Source organism: Gekko japonicus, unplaced genomic scaffold (genome assembly GCF_001447785.1).
Source record: "Gekko japonicus isolate JY-2015 unplaced genomic scaffold, Gekko_japonicus_V1.1 scaffold769, whole genome shotgun sequence".
Taxonomy (NCBI): Eukaryota; Metazoa; Chordata; class Lepidosauria; order Squamata; family Gekkonidae; genus Gekko; species Gekko japonicus.
In genome coordinates this window covers 122,549-135,501 of record NW_015175993.1, presented here as the reverse complement: position 1 = coordinate 135,501, position 12,953 = coordinate 122,549, and the positions used below count along the sequence as shown (strand labels likewise).

Here is a 12,953-nt window from a genome sequence, read left to right as displayed (position 1 = left end):
CTACTCATGAGAGAAAAGCCCTGAGAGAACTTGTGGCTGACCCAAGGTCACCCAGCTGGCTGCATGGGGAGGAGTGGGGGATCAAGCCGGTCCTCACAGATTAGAGTCTGCACTCCTAGCCACTGTAATAAAATATATCTTAACCTTATTTTGCACCATCGGCCTTGGTCTTATTTTTTTATCTCCTAGTAACTGGTGGAGCCCCTTTATTTTCAGCTTAAAAAATACGACCGTTCAGATCCCAGGCTTGCTTTCAAACCTTTTTTTGGTCTCATTGGGCAGGCGGGCTGCTTCTGATTTCACATGCGCCATGAGAAGCCGAAGAAACGGTACCTTGGAGAGTTCAAAAAGTCTTTATTCCAGTATCTCTCGTAGCACAGATCTATCCTACAATGAAAACGTAAGTGAGCTGTGAAATCTGATTCTTTGCAAAGTAACGTATTTGTTGCTGCTGGCATTTGAGCCCCTTGGGGATAGGCTGCCTACAAACGTTTTAAAATAAAATAATAAATATTGGTAAAATCCCTCCAGGCTCTTGCAATGATGGTAAATGAAACTGTGATGTATACAGAAGAGTACATAAAGTTGATGACATTTTTTTTAATATGATGGTGGACCTCTGAGGCTGGATTCTGTGCTTGCTTGTGGGTTGTTTACTGTTATCCCTACATCGCATATCCTTCTGACCCTGCTGCCAACCATTTTTTAATTTCATGTCTGTCTTTCTGTCTACATGACGAGGTGGGCTGTAATCTGTGGCAACTTGTGGTAGAATAAAAATATATTCATGGTTAAGGGTGTCACAAGACTCTTGTTTATTTGTATGAATGTGCTCTGTTCTGATCTTCAGCAGATTCTATGGAAAGCAAGAATGGGGGCCCACGGCTGCAGTGCTGCTTGCTTCATAAGCTTCAGTGCCCTATATTTATGTATTTGGTATTTATGTCCTACTTTTCTCCCCAACTGGCTTACGACATCATCACCCCCCCCCCCCGCATTTTATCCTCACGATAAGTTTGCGAGGTAGTGAAGCTGAGAGATGGTGACTGCTCCAGTGACTTGCATCACTGAGTGGGAATTCGAACCTGGACGTCCCAAAATATAGGTCAATCCTCTAACCCAGAAGTGTCGAACTCATTTGTTACAAGGGCCGGATCTGACATAAATGTCACTTTGTCGGGCTGGGCCATGTGTGCCATAAAATGTAATGCCAGGTACCGGAGATATAAACTGTATATAAAGGACACAGGTGAACCCAATTAACAATATTATTTTTAACTCAAAATACAAACAAAAGCAACTGATTCCTAACAATGAAAGCAATTGGTTTACTGGGGAACCCACAAAAGCCCCAATAAATATTTAATCACATGCAAGACTAGTCTCCCCCCCCCCGGGATACCATAAAAGGGGGAGTACCTTACATTTCCATACATACCAGTTGCTTGAGGGTCGGGTAAGAGCCCTGGATGGACCTGTTCTGGCCCCCGGGCCTCATGTTTGACACCCCTGCTCTAACCAATACACCCCACTGGTTCTCATACTGTGGATGAATGCCTGAATATTTAAGAGTAGGCAGCAACACTCAATTCTGCAGGGTTCTTGCTATAATACTATGCTGATTGTGCTCTGGAAAATTAAAATTGGGGCTACCTTTGCTAGTTGTGCATTGGAAGTAATGTGTGTATTTTCCAAAGAAACGACTGCTAAATGAATGTCTAGTTTGTTTCTTTTATTTCTTTATTTTGAGAAGAGTACTTCATCCAAATCTTTCAACCCTTGCTCCTAAAGGATTTGGTGCGTTTCATTCAAGACAATTTTAAGAAGAGAGAATGTGTCTTTTTTACCAAAGATGTCAAATCAAAGTAAGCAAAGATTGACTGTCAATTTCTGTAATTTTCAACTGCGGGTCTGTGATATGCCTTGGACTGTTTTCGTGTGATGTTAAATAGCTTGTTTGAGCATCACCGTGGTGGGGGGGACAGAAGAACCCTGTGCAGAGACAGCATAACACCACCCAAATTGGTCCTGCATTGGCAGTGCTGTACAGATATTGCCACCACTGTAGTATAGCAGTACACTGGTATTACAGTGAGATCATGATATCTCCAGCACCAGCCTATACCAAGATATGTCAGAGTAAGAATCTTCATAGAACTCCTATAACTCTTCAGTCAATGTAATCAAAGCAGAGGATTACACTGGTTATGTGGAGTAAACTATTGCTGTTTGGAAAGACGGGCGCCAATGGCCGCGCAAACATTGTATTTATTTATTCATTCATTCAATTTATACCCTGCCCTCCCTGCCGAAGCAGGCTCAGGGCAGCTTACATAAAATGCATATATAAATACACTTGAAGTCATTCCTAAAACATCATAACAAATTTAAATATTAGTTATCCTAAAGTGCTGGAACAGCATTCAAGTAAAGTGCGAGAGCAGAGGTTTCAAGTTAAACAGTATTACTTAGGCCCTGTCCACACGAGAGGATTAGGGCCGGGAGAGGGACGGAACGGGGGCGGAGCAAACGGGTGCGATCCCACTGCAACATCTGGGAAGCGTACCGTGTCCGTCCCCGATCCGGCCCTTCCAGCGATAATCCGCTCCAAAAAAGAACCACCTACCGAGAACTGCTCCAACATGCGCAGTTCAGCAGACTCCCGTGCCTTTCTCCCCGTCTCCCCAGTATCTGATCGTGCCGGGGAGCAAATGCACAGCGGCTCACGGGATCTGTATAATCCCGTCGCCACGTGCCTATTCAGGTGCGGCTTTTAAAAGCAGCACTTTGGCCGTCCCTTTCTTCCCTCGTGTGGCAGGGGCCTTAGATGGTCGTCATGGTGGTATACTCACACCAGCTCAGTTGATCAATTATGTGCGTGGTGAGGACAGGCTGCAAGTTGTGGGGCGGGGCACAGGGTCGCTCCTCAGGTGTTTAGTGCGGCTCCTAGTTGAAGGCCTGGTGGAAGAGCTCCGTCTTGCAGGCCCTGTGGAACTATAAGAGGTCCCGCAGGACCTTTTCGTGGAAAGAACAGGGATGGGTTTGACTTGAAGGTAGTAAGGCCCAGTTCCTGAATTTAGGGAAGCTTCTCTCTGACTCTGCTGAGTTCAAGGTTCCTCAAAAGTACTATTAGGTTTTTCATTACATGCAAAATTATTTGAACAGAGTTTCTACATTTATTATTACCTTATCTAATTCTACTGTTGATAACTATTCTCACTGTATTTTGTTCTTTTTACTGTTTAAAAATTAAAAAAAAACTTTAAAAAAAACCCCTAAGGTGTCCTCCCTCCTTCGAGGTGTTTAAGCAGGAACTGGATGATTATTTGTCAGGGATATTTGAAGTCATCCTTCCTGGTGCAGGGGGCTGGACTGGATGATCCTCTGGCCCCTTCCAACTTTTTAATTCTATGATTCGCCCAAGCACATAGCAGGAACTAGTCTATAAAGGGTGATTCTGCCTCTGGCGTTCGCTCCACATCTTCTCAACACTGAGGGAAAGGTGCAGTTCAAAACCACATTCAGATACCCCAGGGCAACGCCGTACTGACTGCGAAGTCACCCCTGAATGGCCATAAATCTATGCAGAATCTATGTAGAGGGTAGCATAAAATCCGATGATCAAAGAAAGTGACAGCAGCGTGCAGTGCAGAGGGGCATTTCCGTTCCAATGTGGGTTTGGTAAAACAACGGAGGGAAAAGCCGATGCAGAATCACCCGAAGTCACATGCTACAGCTCCACAGAAACACGAATTAAAAAAATTAGAAGCTCTGCTAATCACTGTCCAGAGAGACCATTTTAGATCTTCCTAGCAGAAGCCAGGTACTGCTAACAAATTCTAGGCTGGCCACAACCTTGCATCCATTTCAAGACACAGACCCACATAGAGTGCATTGCAGTAGCCTCAATGGAGGTTGTGGCAAAGCAAAAACCTGACAGAGACATTTGCCTTTTTCACCTAGCAGAGTAGGCAAAGAGCTTTCCTGGCAATTACCTCAACCTGAGGCTCTGAACACACATTACATCTGTTCCTGGAGCTGTTTTCAAAGAAGTCCTGAATGCGCTGCTAACTCTTTGTTCTATCTCCTCATGTGGTTAAATAATTAAACTCCTAGTAAATAGTTCCTTCTGCTGATCTTGTGTTGTTGTTTTTGATTGCCTGATACCCATAGCTTGCAAAGACTGAAATAAAGGATCTAGGCGCTTTGGAATGGGTTGACACTTGCCCTAAGATAGTTAGTTAGCTTGGGAAACTGCTCTCCTGGGCATGGTGTCTCGATAAAACAAGCAAATTGAACGATGTGATGGTTAACTGTAATGTCTCTTCCCACATATGCTCACCTTGACAGTGACAACCTGTGTAAATGTGGCTACTCAAAATCTCAGCATATAGAAGGCACTCAGATTAATAATCAAGAGAAGTGGAATTACAAGAAACACACCAAAGAACTCCCAACAGATGCCTTTGGAGACATTGAATTTGAGAACCTGGGCAAGAGAGGAAAGGTGAGTTAAAAAGCCTCTTGCTGTACGGATCCCCGAAAAGCCTCTGGTTGTATGGAGGCCCAAACTCCATCAAGAGTTTGGGTGTGATCCTGGAGGCCTCCCTTTCATTGGAGGCCCAGGTCATGAATACGGCAAGGACAGCGTTTTTCCGTTTTTGCCAAGCCCAGAAGCTGACCCCTTACCTGTCCCGCACTGACCTGGCCACAGTGATCCATGCAACAGTCACCTCTCGCTTAGACTACTGTAATTCCCTCTATGCAGGGCTGCCCTTGAACTTGCTCTGGAAGCTTCAGCTGGTCCAGAATGCGGCGGCACGGGTCCTTACTGGGACCCCCTCTGAGAACTCTACCAGCTGCACTGGCTCCAAATTGAGTATCGAATCAGGTTCAAGGTTTTGGTGCTTTCCTTTAAGGCCCTAAACGGTCTGGGACTATCGTATCTACAGGAACGCCTCCGCTTATATACCCCTCAGAGAGCATTACATTCATCAGGTAACAATTTATTGCTAATCCCTGGCCCCCAAGCGGTCTGACTGTCCTTGACCAGGATCAAGGCCTTTTTGGCTCTGCCCCCGACTCGCAGGACCTGTAAGACTGAGATGTTCCACCAGGCATATGGTTGGGAACAGTGACAGTTAGACAGATCAGCTGTCTTCCCCTTTTCTCCCCTCTGTTTCTCTGTTTTCCCCTTCTCCCACGCTGTTCGCTTTATTTTTCTTGATCAAGTTCCTTCCCTGATCTTGATCTCCTTCTCCTCCCTTCTTTTCCTCCTTTCTTGCCCTTCTTAGGGCTTGGTTTTTCTATTCACTGTGAGCCATGAATCTTCTGTGTTGACTGCCTTTTTAGTTGCCCACTTGTGATGGATTGTTGTGGCGCCATCTGATTGACGGTTAGGTTTTTAACTGTAATGTTTGGTTTTAAAATGGTAAAATGTTGACTTTATCGTATATTGTATATTTAACTCTTGGAAGCCGGCCTGAGCCCTGCTTGTGGGGAAAGAGGGCTCTACTGGTAGCAGGAGCTCCTTTGCAAATTAGGCCACACACCCCTAGTGTAGCCAATCCTCCAAGAGCTTACAGTAGCCCCAGTAAGAAGAGCTCTGTAAGCTCTTGGAGGACTGGCTACACTAGGGGTGTGAGGCCTAATATGCAAAGGAGCTCCTGCTACCAGTAGAGCCCTGCTCGGAATGAATGGATGGATGATTACAGAACAGGACAATATTATTTGGGTTGACATACTGACATACCTTGATAGTTGGAAAGAGGTAGCCCATGTTAGTCTGCCATAGCAAAATAAAACAAAAGTCCAGTGACACCTTAAAGACTAACATTTATTTCAAAAAGGAAAGAAGCAGGAAAAGAAAGGATAAATCTACGTCCAAAGTTCTTACAAGGTTTCAATATAGAAACCTAGAAAAGAACAAGAAAGACAAAGACAAAGAAGATGGAGAGGTTCCAGACGATTAAGCTAATATCAGTTAATGTTAACGGGCTAAATGGCCCCAATAAAAGGAGAAGAATCTTTCACCAACTCTTAAAACTTAATTCAGACGTAACATGCATCCAAGAAACACACATAAAGAAAGAACAAGAAAAATATTTAAACCAACCCAACTTAGGAAGAGTTTTTATAGCATCAGATACATTTAAAAAAAAGAAAGGAGTAGCAGTATATGTAAAAGACCACCTACAACCTAAGCTAGAATTCGCATTAGAAGAGGGAAGAGGAGTGGCAGTATCAATCGAAAGACAGGGAAAGAGAACCTTGATCTTAAACATCTATGCACCCAACCAAAACCAACCCATTTTCTTTAAACAACTCCAAGAGAAACTGATGGGGATAACCTTTGAAGAAATTTGTGTAATAGGAGACTATAATTCGGTATTTGACCCAAAAATAGATAGGAAATATACAAAACCCAAGGCGACAAAGTCGAGCAACAACCTACCTAAAACCTTTCTAGACCTGGCGGAGGAACTATCACTAATAGATATTTGGAGAATTAAAAATATAGATAAAAAGGAATACACATTCTATTCAGCTCGACATAGCGCCTGGTCGAGAATAGATATGGCATGGGTGTCGATAGACCTTGTCCAGAGCATAGAGGAGATACAAATACTACCTTGTACCTTTGCGGACCACAACCCGATACTTCTAAAACTTAAAACAAATGCTAGGAAACCAAGATGGACAATGAATGTAAGCTTATTGAAAGATAAAGAGATAGTGAAGAAAACCAGAACCTTGATACAAGAGTTTTTTAGTAATAATACTTCCAAAGACACCCCCATAGAGATAATATGGGATGCTTTTAAAGCATTCACAAGAGGGTGGTGGATAAATCAGGGGGCGTGGAAAAAGAAACAAGAGGGAAAAGAAATCGAAACGCTAACCAGAGAAATACAAAAAGAAGAAAATAGAAACATAAAATCAAAAAAAGATTTAAAAAATGTAAGAAACAGGATTAATAAGATACAACACCAACTTAACCTACTACTAACAAAAGAAACAGCAAAAAAAATAGAAAGGGCAAAATTATATTATTTTGAGAATGCCAATAAGCCTACAAGATGGCTTGCTTATAAGCTAAAAAAAGAAAAGGAAAAAAGAATCATAAAAAGACTTAAAAATGAGAATGGGGAAGAAATGACTTCACAAAAAGATTTAGAAGAGATAATTCTAAAATTTTATGGGAAACTATATAAAAAAGATGAGATAGGAGAGGAGGAAATACAAGATTACCAAAGAAAAACGGAAAAAGGGAAATTTAATAAGGAACAGTTAGACATACTAAATAACCCTGTTGAAACTACGGAAATAATAGAAGCGATAAAAGACGGGGGGGAAAAGAAATCACCAGGTCCTGATGGAATTCCAACAGAATTTTATCAGACATTTGAGGAGCAGATCTCAAAACCATTTAAAGAGCTGATTAACAATATACCTCAGTCAAAGGTAATCCCTGCCTCATGGAGTGAGGCTTTGATTACTCTGATACACAAACCGAACTCTGCTGAGGAAGAAATAAAGAATTATAGGCCCATCTCACTATTAAATACTGATTATAAAATTTTTGCAAAAATAATGGCCAATAGGATGAAAAGAGTGCTTTCAAAAATAATCCACAAGGATCAATCAGGATTCCTACCTAAGAGAAAGATACAAAACAACGTAAGAAATATAAAATGTGCTAGAATATTACGCAATGCAACCTGGGAAGCAGATGGCTTTGATTCTCTTAGATGCAGAGAAAGCATTCGACAATATAAACTGGACTTATATGTTCAAAAAACTAGAGTTATGGGAGTGTGGGGAAAATTTTTATACAATGATCAAAGCTATGTATAATAAGCAAAGTGCCAAAATACTAATCAATGGCGAAACGTCCCAAAACATCCAAATTCAAAAAGGCACAAGGCAAGGATGCCCCCTCTCCCCATTACTATTTATTTTTATAATCGAAACATTAATTGATAAAATTAGATCTAACAAAACAATAAGAGGGTTGAAAATAAAAGGAGAAGAATTTAAAGTACAGGCCTTTGCTGACGATTTAATATTTGTGTTGGAAGACCCGGAAAAAACACTGACAAACTTAATAGATAATATAAAAGAATTTGGTCAGGTAGCTGGGTTTAAAATTAACATTCAAAAAACAAAGATAATGGTCAAAAACTGCTCCCCAAGACTGATAATAAAATTAAAAGAGATGTCAAAAATGGAAATAGTACAAAAGGCCAAATACTTAGGCATTTGGTTATCAGATGACACTGCAAAGCTATTTGAAAACAATTATAAAAAACTCCTCACAGAAATCAATATCGACCTGAAAAACTGGGAACGAAAACACCTGTCCCTCATGGGAAGGATAGCGACCATAAAAATGAATATTTTACCAAGATTCTTGTTCCTAGCGCAAAACCTGCCGATACTAAAAAATTATGAATTCCTTAATGATTTAGAGAAAATAACAAATAAATTTATCTGGCAATCCAAAAGACAAAGAATTAGAACTAAGTACCTACAAGATAATAAAATGAAAGGTGGATTTGCACTGCCCAATTGGCAGATATACTACCACTCAGCAGCAATGACATGGATCAAAGAATGGGCCCAACTTAAAGATGAAAGAACTTTGATATTAGAAGGAGCAGATTTGCCAATGGGATGGCATGCATACATGTGGTATGGAAAAGATAAAATCCACTCTTGTTTCCATACAAACATAATAAGAGCAGCCCTAATGAAAACCTGGAACATCATAAAAAATAAATTTTATAATAAGACCCCTCTATGGATTTCCTCTCTGGAAGCCTTCATTAAACCATCAGTAATGATAGGCAACTCCAAACTAACATACAGCACCCTCCTAAATGAAAAAATGGAACTCAAAAAAGAAGAAGCACTAAGAAAAGAAAATATTAAAACAACTTGGTGGGATTATAATATAATCAACACTCGATACGCGATTGATAAAAAAACAGGGTTCTATACAACTCAAAATGAAATAGATAAAATATGGCTCTCGTCTAACGATAAATTAATCCAGAAACTGTACTCTAAACTATTGGAGGAAGCATTAGAAAAAGATACCATTAAAAAATCAATGATGATATGGGATAAAGAGATAGGAACCCCCTTAAATATAGCTCAATGGAATAAAACGTGGAGGTCAATAAAATATATGAAAGCAATCCCCTATAAAGAAAACATCTATAAAATGTTTTACAGGTGGCATTGGACCCCTGAAAAAATAGCCAAATGTTTCCCACAAGCATCGAACTTATGTTGGAGATGTGGGAAAAATGTAGGGACATATCTCCATATTTGGTGGAGATGTGAGAAAATACAAAAATTTTGGAAAAAAATACATAAAATTATACGAGAAGTTTTCAAACTAAATATACCTATGAAACCCGAAACATATTTATTAAACATGATCCCGGATAACATAAAAAATCATAAGGTAATAATAATATATATATTAACAGCAGCAAGAATACTCATAGCAAGACGTTGGAAATCAAAACATATACCATCGATAAAAGAACTTAAATACAAGATGTTAGAAATCGCAGAATTGGATAAACTGAGCCTAGAACTGAAAAACAAACCAGAGAATCTATTTTGGAAAAGATGGAAACATATATATGACTGGCTAAAATATAAAAGAAGAATTGGTGGATAAAATGCTAGTGTAAATATTATAAATTAAGAACAAATTATATGGAGATGTGTAAAAATGTGATGAACTTTTATAAGTTAGATATGATAATTTGAAGCCAACAACTTTATGAAGATGTATAAATGACTAATGAATTATCATATGCTTTATACATAGAAAATATGGATTGTAAAGGTGAAAACTTGGAAAATAAATTTATTAAAAAAAAAAAAAAAAGACTAACATTTATTTCAATAAGACCTCTCATGAATCACAGCTCAGGTCTGACTCACAAAAGCTCATATTGAAATAAATGTTGTTAGCCTTTAAGCCGCCACTGGACTTTTGCTTTATTATACACGGCAGTGCCACCCTAGCCAAGTTACACCCTTCTAAACCATTGATTTCTGTGGACTTAGGAGGGTATAACTCTGCTTAGGCTAGCACTGTGAAACTCCCTTTACATTCTTTACCTTTCAAAAAGTATGAGGACATGCGACGGTTCTATTATTATTCTACTTTTATGCAGGGGTCTTGTTGTAGAAAAAGAGCTGCCGGAGCTCATTAGCATAACTCATTAGCATAACTTATTTGCATATGCCACGCCCCCTGACATCACCGGAAGTGACAGAAGGCCACACCCCCTGACATCACCGGAAGTGTGTCAGAAGGCCCGGCTACTTACCCTCCTGCTTCATCCTCATTCCCAAACGGAATGAGGATCGAAGCAGAGGGCGGGGTAAAGAAGGGGGCGGGGCTTCACCACGTGACCGCCCCGCCCCCTAGAGGTTCTCTTCCGGAGCTCCGTACCTGAGAGCCCCCCCCCCGACTAGAGCCCTGCTTTTATGCGTTTAGAAGGGAATCTGGAGCCATGGGTAGAAACACAGTGCAAAAACCTCAAGGGTTAAACATAATTGTTTTTCATTTTTAAGGTGTGATGGACAGAATAGATTTTAATAATCCAGTTCTGGGTCAGTGCGTAGATGTTGGGGTTTACTGGCACGTGCTTTATTCTGTTTAAGCATCACCTATGAATAGGAAAGGAGCTGTGGTGGCTCAAGTGGTTAAGACGCTGAACTGCAGGCTGTGGAAGGTTGGTAGTTCAGCAGTTCGAGACTGGAGTGTGCCGCATGATGGAGTGAGCTCCCGTCTCTAGTTCCAGCTCCTGCCAACCTAGCAGTTCGAAAGCAAGAAATTGCAAGTAGATAAATAGGTACCACTTCCGTGGGAAGGTAACAGCGTTCCGTGCGCCTCGGTGTTTAGTCATGCCGGCTACATGACCACGGAAACGTCTTCGGACAGCGCTGGCTCTTCAGCTTTGAAACGGAGATGAGCACCGCAACCCTAGAGTCGGATTCAACTGGCTTTCAAGCAAGGGAACCTTTACGACCAGAGTGTGCCGCAGGACGGAGTGAGCTCCTTTCTCTAGTTCCAGCTCCTGCCAACCTAGCAGTTCAAAAGCAAGAAACTGCAAGTAGATAAATAGGTACCACTTCAGTGGGAAGGTAACAGCATTCCGTGCGCCTTGGTGTTTAGTCATGCCAGCCACGTGACCACGGAAATGTCTTCGGACAGCGCTGGCTCTCCGGCTTTGAAACAGAGATTCGACTGGCTTTCGAGCAAGGGAACCTTTACCTTTACCTATGAATAGGAATGGTCTGACCCGGCTGGACCATCTCAGAAGTTAAGTAGGGTTGGATCTGGTTAGTACTTGGATGGGTCCAACCAAGGAAGTCCTGGGTTGCTATGCAGAGGCAGGCAATGGCCAGCCACGACTGCAGGTCTCTCACCTTGAGAACCCTACAGGGTCACCATAAGTCAGCTGCAATTTAACAGCAGGCCCGTAGCCAGGATTTTAAAATTTAATTTAAATAAGTCGGGGGCACCCCACCCCAAGGGAGCACCAGAAATAAAATAAAAAATTAGAAGTCAGGGGGCCTGGGGCTGGATGAGAAATTGGGGGGGGGAGGGCTTGGCAGTAAGTCAGGGGGGCCGGGCCCTGAGATGCCCCCACTGTAGCTACAGGCCTATTTGACAGCCCTTTTCACCAAGAGAAGGGAAACTCCAGGGTTAACAAGGCCCATTGATCTTTAGCCACTTGCTGTTCCCATTTATTTCAGAAGTTTAATTCATTTAAAAGGCAAGCATCCAGGAGGATTAATATTTCAGCAGGGTCGCTTCCCATTGTCCGATGCAAAATGTTCTAGTTAGGGTGAGATTATGAGAAGTGCTCCGCTACAAAAGGTCTCCGGGTGCCATATGATGCATGCTAAGATATCAGAAGTGGGGGGGGGGGGGACAACGTTAACCACTTGCCAAATTAAGCATGTGATTGTCACATTGTTGGAACTTTTAAAACTTTGAAGATGGTGCTTTTTCTGGGGAGTTCTTGGGGGGGGGAGTTCAAAGAATATATGCGATACTTCCTCATCAATCCTAAACTAATTTTGCTCACATTTCTGCTTTCAGCACACGGAGCTTTGTCAGCTTTGAAAATTGTGTTGTTTGGAATACTTCTGAAATTTATATGCCTACTTACTTTTGTGGAAGCAATAATTACACCTGCCATTATACTCATTAAGCCAAAAATAAGGGGGGGAAGCCAGTGTACAGTACAAGGAATAGCAAAGAACACACCACTGACTGAAAATAAATACACAAAGTAGCAAGTATATAATAATCATATAAGCATAACAACTAAATGCACAAGCAAAATAGCAAGTATATAATAATCATATAAGCATAACAACTATAATAAGAATCAATAGGCCAAGGTGCAATAATAAAGCATAATAGACTGTAGACTGTGCTTTAGTTGTTATGCTTATATGATTATTATATACTTGCTACTTTGCTTGTGTATTTATTTTCAGTCAGTGGTGTGTTCTTTGCTGTTCATTATACTCATTAAGGCTGCATTCCTGTGCACACCTGGCTAAGATTGAGACCCATCCAGTTCTGTGGGGCTTGCTGCTGAGTTACCATGCATGGAAACTGTTTAAAAGTGCCACAGCAACTGCAGAGAAAATTAGCTATCCAGAACCAGTATTCGTATTTTTTACCAAGATGGATAGATCTTTGAAGATACAAACATGACTCATGCTTAGTTCTTTAACCAGTTCCTTATTCTGCAAGGTTGCCAGGTCCCTACCTCTTTCCAGGGGGGGCGGGGAGAAGCTCCTGGTCTGGGACTTTTGCACATGTGCCGTGATGACATCACCCGGAAGTGAAGTCATCATGCTAGGCACGTCACCAGGGGACAGTCTAGCATTCGGCCTGA

General features: G+C 41.4%; 1 protein-coding gene across 1 annotated transcript in view; it reads left to right on the top strand.

Moving 5' to 3' along the window:
• The first annotated feature begins 310 nt into the window (after window positions 1-310).
• Window positions 311-12,953, top strand: part of TRPM8 (transient receptor potential cation channel, subfamily M, member 8) — an 86,280-nt gene continuing 73,637 nt past the window's right edge. The window contains exons 1-3 of the mRNA XM_015426383.1: window positions 311-400; window positions 1,792-1,865; window positions 4,351-4,507. Coding sequence (XP_015281869.1) covers window positions 311-400; window positions 1,792-1,865; window positions 4,351-4,507 — 321 coding nt within the window. The remainder of the gene's footprint in view (window positions 401-1,791; window positions 1,866-4,350; window positions 4,508-12,953) is intronic.